We start from the raw sequence: 19718 nt of genomic DNA on the forward strand, positions 1-19718 counted from the left end.
CTCCATGGTCACCTTTTGTAAAGACCACCCTCTTTACAAAGACCACCTCTCACATTGTAATAATACCTAGGTTCCAATCATCTATTTCATGACTCATCAAAACAGCTAGGCTTTTACGGTCCTAGGGTAAAACCTCACTTGGTGTCATTTTTAAAGACCACCTCTGTACAAAGACCACTTCTATACAAATACTACATTGTAATTAGGTTCTAAAGATAGACAAGGCGCCACTTCAAGTTATAGTCACATTAAAGATCACCTCTTTACATGGTAATATTTGATAAGCTTCAAACATGTATTTCATGACTCATAGAAAGAGGTCAATGTCATCTCCCATATTTTGGTCCACACTTCATTCAAGTCACCTACCATTATTGCTTAGTTTGTACCAGAATGTGTTAAGTCCTTAGTCCATGCAAGTGAAATGTGGCTAGTACACTACAACCTACGTATCAACAAAAAATGAGGTCTCATGAAGAGATAATGACCTTAAGAATGCAGTATTTTTAAGCTGACCTAGGTGTTTTGATAAGTCATGAAATAGATGTCTGGAACCTAGGTATTATTCAATGTGGAGAGGTGGTCTTTGCAGAGGGTGGTCTTTATAAAAGGTGACCATGAAGTGATCTTATAAGGTCAGTATGCCTTAGCCATTTTTGAGATCTAATTACAAAGTGGTCTTTGTACAGAGGTGGTCTTTATAAGAAGGTGGTCTGTAAGAGGTGGCCACTAAACCAGAGTTTTACTCTAGGGTACCTTCATATTATGATTTGATCATTTCCGTTTTCCATTTCCACTTTCTGTTTCCGGTTTCTGTTTCCACTGTTTCCAATTGCTGGTTGGTGGTATCTATTTTTTATTTATTTATTTATTTATTTTTGTGAGAAAGTCCATGATCCCTAATATACATACTGTACAATGTACTATGCTGGGTTTAAATTATGAAAATAATATCATTTTTCTCTTTTGTAAATTCTATCTCTAAGTTCAAGGAAAATTGGTGCTGGTAATATGTGACTGTGTTCATCAATTAATTTACTGATGGTGTGGTAGCTCTGTTCTTCATATTCACTGTACAAGTGTCTCAGGTTCAGTGACTCATACACCTCCTTCACCTTCTCTACACAACCCTCATCTGATCTACCATAGTTAGCCTGGAGGAGAGAACCATACATGACAAATGTGCTGTATAATCACAAATAAAAGGTCAACTGTGCACTCAATTTGGCATGTCACTTCAATTCTGTATTGTTAACTCTGTACACACGCTAACAGTGAATTCACAATTTGGCAAAGGAAGGGTCCACCCAGCCCAAGATATATAGTGCATACAACAGTGATTGTTAAATAATGAAATTCAAACACGTGATAGGGCAAAATGTGTGTAGAATTGAAAATGTGTAGAATAGACATATAAATGATTACAAAGGTACTTAACTACAACTACATGCTCCAATGAAACAGTCACTTGATCTATATATTGTATTACCTCCTATAAAAAGACGGGCTTTTATTTCCTTCCCAGCATTTTGGCCTGGCCTGTAAACAAATAGGCCCTTTATTTTTGAGACCGGACATTTATTTTGGAGTGACATTCTGAATTAGAGTCGTGGTAGAACATTATGTGGATCACAGGTAAAAACATATCCTCTTGTATGATACAGAGTAAGTATATTAAATCATATTAACTGATCTCACCTCTAGTATTGCTCTTTGTTCATCACTGGCTCTCTTCAATGCTTGTACTATCAACCAGGTACACTTGTTACCCTGAATGTCTGTACCAACCTTGCCAATAATTTTTGGGTCTCCATAACAATCTATAAAGTCATCCTACAGTAGTGCAGTGTAGAATTAGTAGTACACGTGTAAATTATGTGTCATAGCTGGTACAACTTGTACACACTACATACCAGTCATGAAAATCACTACTGGTATTAATTCCTACATATGTAGATCCCACAAGTAAAGACCAGTACTATGGAATAAGAGTTTTATTGTAGGAGGTAGGGTGTTGATACGTACCTACATCTGTAGTACGTATCATAATAGTGCAGAATGGCCTGTAGTTTGTATTACACAACTCTAACACACTATGCACACACGGACAAATGCATACATACTACAACTACAATACTTTATACCTGGTATTGGTAATATTCTCCGATTGCCAACAAAATGGACAATGCTCCATCATCGGCAGCTTTGTCTTTTATACCAGCCTATGGTAGGATATGAACCATGAAAAGAGAATAAGTGCTGTACGTGTAAATAAAACAATAAGCAAATAAAATGACTTCACACCTATTCATTTGTACATATCACATTCACATACCATGCAAAATGCAGCTGCCACTGGAAAGTAGAAAGAGAAATATCCAGTCTTGTACTTCACAATACTCTTTAGCCTGTCATGAACAAATTGGACAGTACATGGAGTAATTTAAATGTCTTAATCTGCTCACCTTTCCTCAGTAAACTGGCTGAGATCATTGTTCTTCTGTGAGAATATTATATCCACAATCTCCCCAAATTTAGTATATTCTACAATCTGCAACAGAAATATACACAGTTGTGTATCAACTCTGTTACAGCATACCTCTGGTGTGTTCTCATGTATACAAAAACAACAACAACAACAACAACTGTACAAGTAGGGAAATGACCTAGCAAGCTCTTTGGTTCTTCAAATCCCCCCCCCCCTCCCCAACACACACACACAAAACATACACTGTCTGTATATAGTAGCGGACAAAGTTCTGTTGCATTTACATTGTGTCTTGAAAAATGCTCTAATTATACGATCCTCTGCTAAGCCTACTGTTGTAGTTTGACGGAGGCAAGCACCACCATGTACCCATTCTATTGCAGCTGCGTTGAGCTTGTGTTGTGTTTGGTGATCCTCTAGTAGTGCCTATAGGCTACAGCTATAGTATGACCCACACTAAATGACTTAAGTAGCCCTATAGACATATTAAAGCCTTAGCATATTATGCTATACAAAAAGTTTCATAGTGTATGATGCTTTGTGTATTGTATAGCTTTCTTGATGTCACGCCTTTGGCAGCAGCTTCTATAGACTTTTCAAGTTTCTTAGTTGGTCACTGAAATTGTTTGTGAACAATCTAGAAATACACAGACAAGTAGTTAGTTAAGATTGCTCATCTGGTAGGTGGACCATCACAGCTTTATCCATGACAGTTGGTGAATATCCTCAAAAGCTACAATGCCAGTTAATCAATTTGTTAGTGCTTACCCTTCTTCCTAACATTCTGTAAACTAGTAAGCCCCAAAAAATTAATGTTTAATGAACAACACAGACACAACGCAAGTATGAATGGTAATGCTTCGCTTAGAGAACACACAATGCATCCCAACACAATGGGAATGTTTTTTTGTTTGCAACTGTATGTTAGTACTAATCATACACCTGCTCATACACACACTACGCTCACCATATGGAAGAGTTCTATTAGTTCAATGTAACAAGGATGATGACGAAACTCTGAATTGAGTAGGACATAAGCTGATGAGATTAACCAGAAACTATCATTGACTGCTGTCATTCTAATGTGATCCTGTGAGAAAAAACATACACCAGGTAAATATTAAAAAGTGTATAATACAATACATGAGAATGAAAGATTCTGCAATTACAATTCAACCAAGCAATTTCTTTGCTACTGCCCTAGCCATTCTATATGCAACAAACAAAAATATTTGTATGGTGATGTACAAATCATTGCCAACTAGCTACAGTATACAGGAAAATATGGTAACAGCACACACAGAGGTTACAAAACATGCTTGCACTCTACTATCACAAGAACATACAGATGTACTAGCTATCTATTAATGTACTACACAAACACACCGACACACATACAAGCAGAGCCTTTGGCTACCATATACGTGGTCATGCTTGTGCAGTGAAACACTGGGGCCATCTGTATACTACCAAGAGTTCATAATATATATACTGAGGAGAGTGTCCGACTCTCATGTACCCCTGTAGAAGGGCGTATTGTGAAGTTATGACGTAGCATTTTTGAGTTTGTCCATTTCTCTTTGTATAAGTAATGATGTCATTAATTGAACATGATATCGATTGAACGTGTGCCTAACAATGGTGCTAGCAACTGGGCTAACTCAAGCTCTCAGCATTTCTCACCGAACTACAAGCATGTTTTCATGGGTTTAGACAACTATGTAGGCATTTCTTTCCAGGACATTCGTGAATATGGCATTCCCGAGCATCACGAGTGTAGCGCAGTGCTAACAATTCTTGTGCTTTTATGGCTGCACACATCACAAACCACAACATCTTGTAGTTACATCATAACTTCACGATACGCCCTTCTACAGGGGTATATGAGAGTAGGACACTCTCCTCAGTGTATATATTATGAACTTTTGATACCACTCAGGTGCCTACAAGTCAATGATACCCTCCGGGATAGCCTGGTACCCCCCAAAGTAGACTGTACCATCTAACATAATGTGTGGACACCCACACGCGTGCATGCACACACACACACTACACCACATACATATATACCTGTTTGTACCAACAAAGTTTATTTCTTCTCATCAAAGACTCGTCCACTATATCATCAGCAACTAAACTAGCTGCTTGTAGCTACAACAAAGTCACCATTATCAAACAACAACGTAATGATCATTGTGTGCTTACTATTTCAATACACCATCCCAACGTGAAGGCGAGATGTTTCTCTCTATCAGACAATGTCCCATCACCATAGAGTTGTGACAGTGTAGACACCACCATTAAACCTCTAGTCATCTTCCCTACATAGTAGTAGTACTCCTTAATAATACACACCACTGTGTACAGTACAATGTGTAGAAAGTCAATGAATCAACGAACTTAGGAGTCCACACAAGTATGTAAAGTTGTATGTAGTGATCTGTAGGAATACATGTGTAACACAACATACTATGATTTAGGCATTATTTTAAATAGGGCTGGTATGAAGCTTCGAATGTTTCGTACATTTAAAGGTGAAGTAAACTTCAAATTGTAAAACTATCCTTTGAAGCTTTGTAATGCACTGTACAGGTGTACTATAGCCTAAGAAAGAATCATTTTCTTATTGTAGTTGCACAATCAATGTTTATCTTGCTTGAACGATATTCGTGTGCTACGCCCAGTTTACCAACATAGTTGAAGCCTTGAAACACCTTATAAAGTGACAAGTACACAAAAAAATTTGGAATTTTCAACTAGAGTAGGGACCATAGCACATCGATAAAAAGTACTGAAACAAGTTGGAGTAGTCCATGATATTAAATCACTGTAAAACAATAAGAAGTGTTATATCCCTACTGTGCATTTTCGTGTACTTGTTTGTTAACTTTTTGTAAATAATTTTATTATGACTGGTGAACCCACGCATACCGCATTTGAAAAGGCACCGCGTGCCCCAGCTATATCAATTATTGTCTGAAAAGTGAAGTATCCATTATGCTTCGTTGTCAGCTATGTTCAACCCGTTACACAGCATTTCGAATCAAGAACTGTTCAAAAAGCACCTCTACAATCCAGGCATACCAAAAGAAAGAAATCGTGCCGCGCGCCCCAATCATATTAATTATCGTCTGAAAAGTGAAGTATCCGTTACGCTTCGCTGTAGGCTATGTTCAACCCGTTACACAGCAGTACGAATCAAGAACTGTTTGAAAAGTACCCCTGCAATCGAAATAGCCACGATGAAAAATATGGATGATTTCCGATTCAAAGGGAAGCCATCATGTGCTCACACCAAATCGACACCTTTCCCTGTCAGCAAAGATGAATTGGACACAAAGCAGGACACTGGTAAGTCCATGAAGAATGCATTGTACGTACTGCGGTATGCCAAAAGGCACCTGTCGGGCCGAAGCGATGTCGAGCAGTGAAAAAATCAAGCCTGTAGCCTTAGCCGTTATCGAGTTACGCTTGTCTGAAGGCATCAGTGAGTCAGTGAGTCAGTCAGTAGAAAATTCCGTTGAATAAATTATTTTTAAAATTCCGTAGCAACTTGTTGAAAGTGTTTCGGGTCGATCTGAAAGCTTGTTTGGGCTTAGTTTTACCTCACCAATACTGCTTCATCGTCGTAAGGGAAAATTGAGGCTGGTTTTTGGGTGATATTATTTCGTGGGCCACGCCTACTCCTTTGTGGTCCCTACTATACAGTTACTATCATACTATATGATAGATATATAATGCATGAAAAACTTCATTTTAGCCATTAGTTGGCATTTACCAATAGACATGATTGCAGCATAGCGTACACGTTCATTTGCAACCAATCAATCGCGTCATTCAGAACTGCTGCTATGCTTTTTCCAAATACTTACAAACTGATTAGAAAGTTAAAAACTGAAGAAGGATGTGCATAAACACAAGAAAACCTGTAGCTAACACCGAAGTTCCAAACGTTTGAACATTGTATTAGCGAACATTTGAAGATATTTCAACCTTTGTTTCAGCCCTAATTTCAAAATCAGTTTACTTGGGAGTTTGGACAGGTAGAAACGAACCTGTGTTTCCAGGGTTTGAACGTTCATTAGCAATAGTTCACAAAGCTTATCACACAGTAAGATGTACATACAGTATGTCAGTTGAGTCCTTTCTAGTACAATACTACACAGCACATATCATAACAGCCAATGCAAGTGTGTACAAAGAATACAGCATTTAGTAGGGCTACAACGAATGTCAAATATAATATCCGGATATTTGGATGTCTTAAGTAACAAATACCGAGCTATTTGGTAACATTTTCATTGATGCACATGTGCTACTACATATTGCCACATACATAGCTACTTTCTCTCTGAAAATATGTAGTGGTTGTCTTTATAATCAATTTTACATAGCAAAACAGTCCATCTTAACTATTTGTTGCAGCCCTAGTCTCTAGAGACAAATACAGTACTCAGCTTTGCTTCATACTGTACTAGCCTCTGAACACACACACCCTCTCATGCTGTATTTTCTGTACACATGGAATTAGCTTTAACTATATAACATATTATGTGTACACAAGAGATCTTACCTCCAACAACATTGTACTTGACACACTATAGAGAAACAAATCACAAAATGGTAATACAGGTTTTACAAGCAATAAATATACATGACATCATACAATTCAAATGAATTGCTAAAATGTTTGCTATACCATTTAGTGTGGGTCAATAACTTATTGTAAGTGGTTGTGCAAATACTAAGACGGCTTCAGTAAATGGAATAATATGATGTTGCAGTGTTGTGATAATACTATCCACAGCAGAGTAAAACTCACGTAACTAAATAGAACACACAACCTACGTTTATTGTACCTGCTGCTGTGGTGGATAAAATCCATTCACAATGTAAGTAGATACATTTCCTGTCTGCATTCAAGATGTTCAAAGACAATAAAAGCACAGCACTAATTCACTGTCACATCACTGGCCCAAAGGGAAACCAGCCAATGAAATGGAGTCACAGTGTATAGGTATTGGGGAAACAACAAGCTGCTACAAATTAGCACAATGACTCTTCAGAGCTGCAGCACTCTACCATAGCAGCATGCACTGTTTTAAAGCCCAGCAAAGATCAACCAAACTTGTACAGCTTTCCTTAAACAATAGGGAGACAAATAGGTATAACCCATCAAAGGTTATGTCTACCCATGTCCCAAACTATTAGCATATAGCCTAAATATTTCAAGGGAGAAATTTTTTGCTGATTTCGAGGTTTTAGGGGTTAACAGCAAATATTTTATCCCTGAAATATTGTATTTAGACCTCCATATAGCTTAATAAATTTTGGGGAGTGTTTGTAAATCTGCGAAAAATTTAAAATAGGTAACATTGCTCAACCTTGAAACTTTTGCCCCTTAAAATATTTAGGCTATATGGTAATTTGAATGGCTTGACAGACAACAACTTTACTATACAGATATTGACAAAAGCTGATATACCGCTATACCACTGCTTTCCTTCTCTGAAGTGGCACTGTGCTTTAAACACACATTAAAAAGCCTAAGATAACACAATACCATAGCACAGTGCTTAAATAGCTCGTAGTGCTTATAACCCATTGCAAATAACCCATTGCTATCATAGTACCATAAGTATGGCAACATGATAGTAACTGCTGTGCTTGTCCAGTTCTGGAACTCAAAATGGCACCTGAAAAACCCATCAATGCAGTCCCTTGTATGGCTTCAGAGATAGCGCATACTGTTCTAAATTAATAGGATCTATTGTACATTTTTAACCTATGGTTAAATCAGCAAAAATAACATGATGCGTGTACAGCTGTATTGATTCTTGGGGAGCGATGGTGTAAAGATCCATGTACTGTATTTACTGTGTGCATAAGCACTAGAGGGGTCTAGGAGCATGTCCTTCCCTCCCACAAGGAATCTACAGTATTTTGTACTCTTTCAGATTGCTTCTGGTCCATTCTCAGGTATGTACCTGAGAATGACCAGAAGTGGCCTCAGGTTATTATTATTCCTGATGCATTCTCAGCTACCGTACCTGCCAAAATACACGTCATGGATTTCATATTTGTTGTTGGTATATCTCAGACTTTAATTTAAAATTTAAGATGCATTACAAACAGCAATCAGTTATACTTTGCATACTAGTAGTAACACAGTGCCTGCAGGTTACTATTTTTAGCTATACCAGGTGTCACAGAATCTATTTTTAGTATACCAAACCACACAATGCCATATATGTAGTCCAGTCAGTTTAAATAAGTAATTAGCTAGTGGACCACACTGCATAGCTCATTACTGCTGTAAACATCTCTATAGCAACTACCTTGGAACCTAGATTTTTGGCTTGTTTTCATTGCAATACAAAGGTTTTTAACTAGGCACTCTCAGATATGCTATGCAAGATACATAACCGTACATAGTGAATCAGTCATACTACACTCACCTCTTCTAAATGATCGTAAGCAATTTTGACACGTGGGTGTGATGTTCTCCTGTTCATCAAGATGGATAACACAGTGGGGAAGAACTGTATAAATTCCTCTTGGTACTGCTTCATGTACTGTCTTTTTCCCGCTTTATTTTGGTATTTCTCAGAACACCACTGTCCACAGCACTTCCATATAACAACAGAAAACGTCGTTATTGCTGTCAGTAGAGGCATAGCGAGCGTTTCAATCGAAGTCTGAAACAGTGATCAATGTATTCTAACTAAAGCACTCCTCTTGATATCACTTGTTCTCATTATATACGCGTTACAGTAGCATGAAACACCATATCTCATAGAAATTTAAAATAAAATCACTGCTAATTACTACCACAACCACTGATAACCCCGAGCACAACCCACCTGACAACCTACTCGTCTAATAAACGCCTCTACTTAATTCTTAAAAATTCTTATAATAAATACAATCGGCGCGTTTATTGAAGTTCTTCCTAATCTCGCGCCCTTCCATCTCGTACGTCTGCTCAAAGTCGTTGAGGCTGCTCAAAGTCGTTGAGGCTGCTCAAAGTCGTTGAGGCTGCTCAAAGTCGTTGAGGCTGCTCAAAGTCGTTGAGGCTGCTCAAAGTCGTTGAGGCTCCTCAGTTTGTCGTATCCATGCCTATATAGACTGCAGTCGCCACTGCCAGCATGTTGCCAGGGGGTTGAGTCATCGCTGTGTTTCCTCAGTGCATCTATGTCCGGCAGAAAACTGAGGAGCTAGTCAGTTTGACAACTGCAACTGAAGGTGATGTAGCAGGTGTGTGTCTCATAATGTAGCAAGTAATGTAGGTGATGTGATGTGTCTGGTGATGTAGCAAGTATGTGTGTTTGTACCCTGAGTTGTATCAGCCACACAATGGTTGTCTAGATTTTTCTCAGCAATCAGAAAATCCATGCAAGCCAGCTTGGTGTAAGGAGTTCTAGGCCTTGCCAGACAAACCTATGATTCTACAGCTCGTTACAGACAGTCACTATACCGTTATGAGATTTAAGTACATGTGTGTGACAATGAGCATATTGAAATTAGCCATTGGGATTGCGAACCTAATAAAATTTATGGAATAATAGGAGTGTCTATATCCACCGGTATACCGATGTTAATAAGAACCACCCACTAGCTATTGACACCGGTGTGTATGCCCCAAGCATTCGACTTTAGGGCACGTGTCTAGTTCCCTGAGTATTCGACTTTACGGGAAGCGTCTAGTAGTTGCCCCTAGCATTCGACTTTAGGGGATGCGAAAAGTAGTGTTAACGTTAGGGTTAGGGTCGGGTTCAGCTTTGGTTCCTTGTTCTTTAATAATATAGTACACCCTTGTGGTTTGCTACTATAGTTGCATTTATAATGTAGAAAACAAAGGAAGGTGGTAGCTGGCAGCGGTGGCTCAGTGTAGGCCCCGTGACCCAAGTACGGAGGGTCTGGGGTCGGGAATCCGCTTTAACCCATCTTTTTTTTTTTGTTTTACGGTACCTTTTTGTCTAAGTTTTTTTTTTTTTAGTTCACCGGTAGCAATAGCCATTCGGTGGCTGTTAGTGCCACCTGCGTACCGGTGTACATAGAACTGGCCTAAAATTTACTGATTTTAGTGGAATTCCAAATATCTACCGACATGGTAAGTTCAAAAACGTACGAGAAACCCACTAAACGTTGGCTTAGGAAACATGGTGTCTGTTTATATAGGCCTACAGTAACTAGAACAAAGCTATTCTAAACTAAGTTACTCACGTGGCACTTTCTCGAAGCAGCTTTCCTTAACTTTTGTCTTTAAACTGAATGGCCCGCTCGAGGATAATAACTCCTCATACAATTCCCTCAAATTACTGAAGTATTATTCATGTACACAATGTTCCAGACCGTTTTTTTTGTTTAGACTAATTAGTTTAAGGTGAATTCCCATAGTCTTGGTAACGGGTGAATCCCACAATACATTACGCATTGGGCAAAATGATGAACCGGGTTCAGAAACAGTGCTGGGTCCACGTATCCGCTGCAGCTACAGTCTTGAAAATAAGGTGGAACATTCCTTAGAGGTATGTGCGTAATTAGCAGACCGTTTTTTGTTGGTATCACCATGTAATGTTCTGGGTGCTTCGAAAATGCACGAAATCACTGTGTTTTTTACACCATTTTACGCATTTTGCGTACTTTTGGGGCATGTCCCTTTCAGTATTGATTATTAACCAAACAAATTCAATATGACCTTCTGAAAAAGCTATGTTTCATATATATATATATAGCTATAAGCTTTTGCTCCAGCGGCACTAATTTGTTCACTGTAAAGTTGGATGTTGTACTGACAGTTTATGCTCACATATCTTTTTACTCAAAATATGAGTTTCAGAATTGCAAGTACCATGAGAAAGAACAACTCTAGGCAAACTGTATGATACCAAATGAAGTTTAGTATGTGAAAAATTTACTTGTCATTGCAGGAACACAATCATCTACAATACAATTCCAACAGAACATTTTGATAACTCTAAAAATTCTCTACTGTTTTTGAGTAATTCAAACAAGCCATATTTGGGCACTTGTAGCATAAACTATTGCTCATCAAAATGATGTCAAAGTAGGGGGGTTGTGATTCTATCCAAGCCATGATTATTGTGATTTGGAATGGATTCCACCTAGCTAGGTCTGAATAGTAGCACACAACAAGTCTTAACTATAAATCACTCCTTAGAATTATTACAGAGCTTTAGAAAGATTTTAATAAAGAAATCCTGTATGCGTACTAAAGTTCCAATGCTCCACATACAACACCTATCATGAATACACAATATGCTGTCTGTGATGATTCGTTTAAGCAGAAATGTCTTAAAACCTACAAAAATGAAAAATAACAGCAACAGTAAAAACCCTTTATTCAATGAAATATAATTGCTTTGATCTTTATTGAACTAATCACCTGCAGCTGACCTCATATTGAGCTAAACTTCCTGATATGATGTTAACAGCAAGTTATTAGCTACACCTCACCTGCTATATGTGGTTCATGTTATATTTGACATTCGTGTTGTCTTTGCATTTGCTTGGCTACTACAGTTAATGTAAACTTTCCTTTTGTTATATGTATAAACAATATTTGACTGATGATAAGTCTTACTACTGTAACAGTGTCTGTGCAAAATGTGCAACACACTAATATGTAAATAGCTATAATGTGCACACATAATAATTCTTCTGTTATGATCATTCAGTATATGCATGTACAGTATGTTAGTAACACGTAGTACTGGGGTATGAAGATCCACGTTATCTTTATATAGCAACGTTGTGATCAGAATGATGTCCCATACATGCAGACACAACTATGCAGTCTTATCTATAAAATAGGACCTCTAAACTATCCAATTTTCTCTAGGGGCCGGGGAGCATATACCCAGGTTCTGTTATATGGCATCCATGCATGACTAGCTTTAAACTCCACTGTCATTACTGACGGCTTTAATTTAGGAGGTGCTAAAGTACCCCCTTTTGAATAGTTACTAGCTATGTATATGTAACTATAGGAACTACAGTTACAGTTGCATGTAGTTACATTTTAAATATGGACAACAAAAGGTAGAATGAAGAGCAAAGTGAGGGGTTAACCTCTTCTCGGCATCATTGAGAAGTGATAATTATTCTAGGGTCAAGTGTATTAAAGGTGTTTATAGAATTTAAACCTCTTTTTCTTGACCTGCACTTGCTTTACTATATCTCACCATTCCAACCATATTACATTCTCCCACTGACTTACATAGGAGTGCCATAGCATGAATTTAGTCTGGCAGTGTCTACCCCATCTCATAAAAAGGAGCATCTAGTCACTCTAGCATTGTGGAGTTGTAACATAGGAGTGTAATTAAGAATGGCACTATACTAACACCCTACAAAGCAATCTGGTTAATAAACGACTGCTAACACAACTAAAGATACAGAACTTGAAAGCAGCATCATGAGTACATCAGTTCCAATTACAAGGATTTTTGCTATATACACTGTACCTCTCTTTTGTTGTATAGAACACCATAATAATGTCCACTACAACACCTTAATCTTAATGCATCTTCACAAAACTTCATGACACTGAAACTCTTCCACACATTATACAATCCTACGTTATCATATGGTACTCCAAAACAAATGTTACAACAATTTAGCAGTCACCTAACAACACAATATGATTGGTGTTACCTGTTTCTCTGCAACACACTACAATTTTTTAATGCTATAGAGTGACGTACCAGACCCTTCCTCTTTATGTGAAAGGGCAGGCACTGCCAGACTTGCATGAATCAGCCATAAGCAATTCTATCCTTGTCCTTGTAAAAATAAATAAAAAAATCTTTGTAAAAGTTGTAACATCAGTAGCTAGATTGATATTGCTGGATGCATGTGTACACATGATTGCATATATGTCATGCTCCTGAATGACATGCAGCTTTTACAGCTTTTACTATGAAATGACTCACAATTTAATGCATGATATATAGTATACTTGAAGTTCAGTAAAAAATTGCTATACCTGCATGCAAATTCAATCTCAGAAGGAAATAGTAAAATAATTGTTTGTTTTTTTCTGTGGGGGCTTGTTCCTAAGACCCTCTAGATATATAGAGCATCATGAGCATGCATGCTAGTCTGTAGCTATACTGAGTGTGCTTCACACACTATGTGCAGCTATGATGATGATGATGTCTTGTTTTATTAAGACAATAACATACCACATAAGTACAGTATGTACTGATACCCACATGTAGGATCATGGTCATTATACAGGAGCCCTATCATCAACTATAGTTAGCTACCACTTTTCTTATAGCTAGCTATAATTTTTTATCCTGTTAGCATTCCAGGATGAAATTTTATCCTGTTACCCTGTTATCATTCCATTCTAGGGGTGGGGGGTTATCAGGTTTATCACTTCTTCGAGATAATATTACCATAGCATAGCTGCAAATTTGGAAGGGGGAAATTTTCGCGGTTTGAACAATCCGCGAAGAAACACGGACATCCGCTTTCTTATGGATATAATGCGAATTGTGTGAAAAGGGCGAGATCGACCGCAGTATCATGCCTTTACTAACAGCCATCACTGCCGTGTCTGGTGCCCTCTGGCGCTTACTGGGATACAGTAGTCATGGAGACTGGAAAAGAAAGATCGTCGCGAAGGAATACGACACGGAGTTCGTGCAATATTTCAACAACATTCTGGCGTTGTTGGAAGGTAGGAAGGTCACCACTCCCCGACTGAAGATTGCATATGATCATCTGGCAGAGGTGAGTAGTGTTTTAATGCTATACAAAATTCTAACTAGCTTAACTACCAAACTAAGCACTTTAACTACAAAACTAGAACAGCTGCATTACAACACATGATGGGACGGGCTTGCGAAGAGCTGCCCCGAGTATATGCAGCCACACCGGCTAAGCTAGGGCACTCGCAAGTTGGGCACTCGACATAGTTGCCAACATTGGATGACTAAATAAATTCTCTGTTTCAACTGAGGCACAAGTGCACGATGCGGGCGAGCGTTCCATTTCCATTGCGGCTAGCAATTTTCAAGCCCTAACACAACCACAGCAAACTGTATAAAAGCATGCATGATTAAGCTTGTGCCTTCAACTTTTAAGTTACATGAATAACACAAAAGTGAATTTGTGTTGACTTGAAAGCTACTGACATGTGAGCTAGACACCGTTGCAAGGTCACATTTACTGAGCCCACATACTAGCGATGCAAAAGAAACGCCTAAAAATAATGGCCTGGAGAATATTGTAACATTTTAGTGCTAGTGCTGACAGTAAACAGATGCAGCAGGTGGTGGATGGGATCAGAGAATTTATTTGGAGTGACCTTGTCTCTCGGTGCCAACAAGACTACTATCATCAATTATTACACATAGTAATTATATGTAGGTAGTTATAGGCACTTGCTGGTTCCATGTGTACTGTATATCTTGTGAGTGTAAACCATGTGTATATACTGGCTTCTTTTTGTCTTTTTTAGTCACTGAAATACAACCTGCTAACAAGTGAGTAGCTGTCTGTGTTGTTTATAGTGTGTAGCTGTATGATGTTCATTGTGTGGCTTGTAGTTGATGATTACAGTTAAACGCTTTTCAGACTATTCAGTCGCTTTTGTTTTTATCAGACATATCCACCTCAAGAAGTTTGAATGTAAATAAAACTATATAATTTAGATACAGTTGCCAGTTATGTATGTTACCTCCTTTACAAGGATGTGCAAATAGTCATCCAACTAGGCAGTAGGTTTTGGGGGTTAACAGCAAAACTATTATCCTTAATATTTAGACCTCCATATTATACATTTGGATTATTTGCAAATCTAAATTTTTACATTTCTCAACCTCAAAAATATTCCCCCTCAAAATACTTAAGCTATATAGTAACCTTATAATATATGTCTATAAAAGGCAACTGTCTTTAGTAATTAGCTGACTAATGGATACTAATGTGTAGTAAAAGCTTATTGTACAGTAATGACAACCAAGTAATCCAGTTGAGTTGTCACATGTATGTACATGACATGTGCAGAAACTGAATGAAACATCACAATGATATTATGGCATGTGTATTTGTAATTATTTTCTGCCTACCAATTGTACATAAAAGTTCTGGGAAATTTCCTGTGTCTTTTACCTCACCCTCTATTGTTTCTAATGTGTGGTAATAATGTTGGTAATGTTGTTATAGCAAGGGAGATGACCAGGGGTCTTATGGTGGTCAACACATTATCACAATTATATGGATACCGGACATTGTCATCTAAAGAGAAACGCCTTGCCTTCACTCTAGGATGGTGTATTGAAATTGTGAGTCTCTATATTCTATGTACATAGTCTGTTCCAATCCTAATTGTTAAAACTTTGCATACACACAGGTAGAAGCAGCAAACACAATAGCTGATGATATTGTGGACCATCGTGACACTAGAGCAGCTAAGCCTTGCTGGTACAAACAAGTACGGAAGATAATTCATCTAATGTGTTGATGATGTACATGTGATAACTTCTTACAGGATCATGTTGGAATGATAGCAGTCAATGACAGTTTCTGGTTCCTATCATCGGTCTATGTCCTACTTAATGCAGAGTTTAGGGACCATCCTTATTATACTAATCTAGTGGAACTGTTCCATCTGGTTAGTTAATATACAACTTCATTGTTATAAATATATGTATGTCATCAATTGTCTACCGATCTACTACAGTAGTTATAGTGTGTTTATACATGCGTCCTACATAATATATTACAATGATCACTTATGTAACAACATTTCAAAATAGACAAATACATGTATTTGATTTTGTGAACTGTAAAGGCTGGGAAATTTATTACATAAGGAAATTCAATAGTTGCATATTCAGTTTACCTAATTGCTACAAACTGTTACAGGTTGTGGAGTACTCTGAGATTGGTGGAATAGTGAGCTCCCTCATCTCTGACAGTAAGACTGATCTGAGCAACTTCACAGCAGAAAAGTGAGATAAGATTTTCAGCATAGCTGCTTTATGTATTTCTTTTTCCAGCCTTCAAAACATCACTCGTTACAAGACTGGATATTTCTGCTTCTATCTGCCAGTGATGGCCACACTATACTTGGTATGTACTATATGTAGTGTAGGTAGTGACACTTGTCTGATGTTGTTGTTGTGTACAGGCTGGTATTGATGGGAAGACTGTTAATGACGAAGTATTGTCTATTTCACTGGCTATCGGTGAATTCTATCAGAACCAGGTATGTGGTATGTAGTATGCAATATGAGTATTATGCTTTCAATGACTGTACACACAGTGCACTTCCCATTCACTTTTGCTCCCGGATTACTAAATTACTAATCTACTTGCATTAGTGATTTTTTAGTTACTTGTACACCAGTGTTATAGCGGTCGGTCTTAATTTGTCTGGGTCATTCTCACTTATTAAAAAATACCCAGGATTGGATCACATGTGATCGAGATGAATTACAGTAATTAGTTGATGATGATGTGGAAGTGTATAGTCTAGTTGTGCTGCAGTCCAGCTTCTTTCATGAGCCACACCCATTATGTGCTATTGTCTGTATGCATGCATGATGCCACGCCCATTTATCAATAAGTACATTGCAGTTTGTAGGTACGTACAAATCCATGGCTATTACTGTTGCAGGCTTATGTGGAGCCATGCCCATTAATTGATTTTTACCGTATGAGTTGTCTTGCAGCCGCCAGTTTCTTGAAATTCATTCATGTACGCGCCCACTTGTAGGAAATGTGTAATGCTGTTTGTAGGCATACGTGGAGCCATGCTAGTTTATTAGTAGGGTGTATTAAAGTTGCATGAAGCCACACCCAAACATGTTTTGCTCTCCGTAAACAAACATGTATACTATCTATAAACTTTTGTGGACTCATGCTCACTGACTGACTATTAATCATAAAACTTGCTCATTTAGTTATCAGCACTGTTGTACAGATCTATTAGATCAGGGATGTGTCCACAGTGGTTGAGAGTGGTCAGTACCGACCACCACTCAAATAAATTAGCCACCACTACCACTCAACAACCATTACAAATTCATTTCTGACATACACAAGTTAAGGCCCCATACAACATTTCTTGACTCATCCCTGTCTCTTGTAGCCACCGCTATTCCAAACCTGGGCACATCCCTGATCTACATACAAATAATTTTGGAGGGTGTTATGTCACTGGTTTATAATCACAATGCAGGACTGGAATACTAGATGGCCTAAAGAAAACAACTCTCTTTACATACTGTATATAGAAAGATAAACAAATTAATCTTATCACAGATGTGGTGGGTCAGTATGTGCTATGACAAACTCAAAAATAAATGTAAATCATATGATCTCTTTGAAATAGAGTTAATATGGCTGTAGGCTCCTAAATTTTGTGCAAGCAGTAATAGATGCTTAGCAAACAGGGGGGAAATAGAGGTCGCTTACTATATTTCAAATCCCTTCACTCTTAAGATCAAGATATTCTAATAGAGCAGTCATATGTACTCTAATGTAACAGTCAGTTGCAACTGACATTTTTATTTACTTTTTGACCTGCTGGGTACTAGTAGAGGGCAAGCAGCCCATGAAACATATTCTATGACTTTGTATGATGTAAAGAACTACTAAACTCAAGACTTGCATACTCCATGAGTTGCCAATCATGTAGCCAAGCATTGCTTTGCACTAAGTACTATTCTGTATGTGTGCGCGTGTGTGTATGAGTGGACACAGATATTAGTAATTGTCACTGTTACAGATTGACTACAATAGATGTTATGGAACCCTGGATGTTGCCAGTGTAGACATAAAGGCCAAGAAGTGTACCTGGTTGATAGTAGAGGCAGTGAGAAGAGCTGATACTAAACAGAGAGCAATACTAGAGGTAACTGCTTTGTAGTACTTTGGAGTGTTTTGTTGTATGTATATCTATAGACTGTTATGTCCTTCTTAAATAAGTAGCAGCCATCTTTGCTGACTGAATTTCGTTCCATTTTTGTGCAACTACTCAAGCATTTAGCTGTGTTACGGTAGAACTTCTGTATCCTGGGCCAGGGCTCTTAATGTATGTGCATACAAGTGGGACCATGATGACCTGATTATCAGTGTGTCCTTTGATGAGCCTTGCTGCATCTCTTGAACAGTGATTAGATAGCTATGCTAACTGTCCTTAACTGAAATAGCTATGTAGCCTTCCTTAGTCATTCTTTTCAAGTTCCGGTGATTTATTCTGATTTCAAATTGTCTCAGCATCAATTCCTACCTTCTGCTAGTCACAAGTAGCATTCCAGGTCATGATTAACTGCTTCTTGATTGCAACTCCGGCATACATTAAACTAGTAAAAGCATAGTCTGTGTATACATAAACTATAACACTGTGGTGGTGTGGTCTCAAACCAAATATAGCACTCAGCTTTACCTTGTGTTATTGTTGGTCTCTCTACCATGCCCTCGTACTATATTTTCCATGTTGCACTCGCTGTGGTGCTTTAACTAGTATATAAAATGTTTCATAAAATTATCACCAACTGTCTAGAAGAGATTGGTTCACCTTTACTTTTGATCAATGCTGCCATACCTATTCACCACAAAATTGGTATATACTTGTGTTAATGTACTCTCTCTCCCTCCTCCAGGCTAACTATGGTAGATCAGATGAGGGTTGTGTAGAGAAGGTGAAGGAGGTGTATGAGTCACTGAACCTGAGACACTTGTACAGTGAATATGAAGATCAGAGCTACCAGACCATTAGTAAACTAATTGATGAACACAGTCACTTATTACCAGTACATGTCTTCCTGGAGATGAGGGATACCATCTACACAAGGAAACACTAGATGGATTTAAACATTTCTTGTATTGTTTATGCAGTGTATTTTTTATCACTAGGCTTTACAGCACATACCTTATTGTTCAGCTATAATTTGCTTGGCGTTCTCATGCAGAATCTATCAAGCTTGTACCAGATGATTTTGACAAGCTCTCCTGGTCACCTTTACCATGTGTTTGTCAAAATAATTTGTAGCATATAATGCCTGCATTATAGGTAGCTAGGCCACTTTGTGTATAGCTAAATGACTCATTTGAGAGCATTGTGCTGGTAAAACAATCAGGGACTGTGGCTTAAAATCACAGAAGTAAACTGGTAAATGATACATGACCGAGTGCATGAAGCAGTACCACAAGTTCATCCTGTACTTACCAATGCTAGCAACTA

At 38.0% G+C, this 19718-nt stretch overlaps 2 protein-coding genes across 2 annotated transcripts; one reads left to right on the top strand and one right to left on the bottom strand.

The window, feature by feature from the left end:
* Positions 1 to 933: 933 nt before the first annotated feature.
* LOC136252946 (farnesyl pyrophosphate synthase-like) lies at positions 934 to 9385 on the bottom strand. Its single transcript, XM_066045537.1, has 10 exons — positions 8947 to 9385; positions 7062 to 7086; positions 4694 to 4809; positions 4559 to 4639; positions 3456 to 3578; positions 2466 to 2551; positions 2336 to 2408; positions 2145 to 2222; positions 1699 to 1833; positions 934 to 1154 (listed from the first exon to the last, which is right to left on the bottom strand). The coding sequence occupies exons 1-10, from the start codon at positions 9163 to 9165 to the stop codon at positions 954 to 956; spliced, it is 1137 nt and encodes a 378-aa protein (XP_065901609.1). The 5' UTR covers positions 9166 to 9385; the 3' UTR covers positions 934 to 953.
* Positions 9386 to 13984: 4599 nt separating this feature from the next.
* LOC136252954 (farnesyl pyrophosphate synthase-like) lies at positions 13985 to 19403 on the top strand. The gene is made up of 10 exons (XM_066045541.1): positions 13985 to 14254; positions 14985 to 15009; positions 15692 to 15810; positions 15879 to 15959; positions 16017 to 16139; positions 16394 to 16479; positions 16528 to 16600; positions 16659 to 16736; positions 18261 to 18386; positions 19138 to 19403. The coding sequence occupies exons 1-10, from the start codon at positions 14048 to 14050 to the stop codon at positions 19336 to 19338; spliced, it is 1119 nt and encodes a 372-aa protein (XP_065901613.1). The 5' UTR covers positions 13985 to 14047; the 3' UTR covers positions 19339 to 19403.
* Positions 19404 to 19718: the final 315 nt, after the last annotated feature.

The sequence above is a fragment of the Dysidea avara genome, chromosome 4 (assembly GCF_963678975.1).
Source record: "Dysidea avara chromosome 4, odDysAvar1.4, whole genome shotgun sequence".
NCBI lineage: Eukaryota > Metazoa > Porifera > Demospongiae > Dictyoceratida > Dysideidae > Dysidea > Dysidea avara.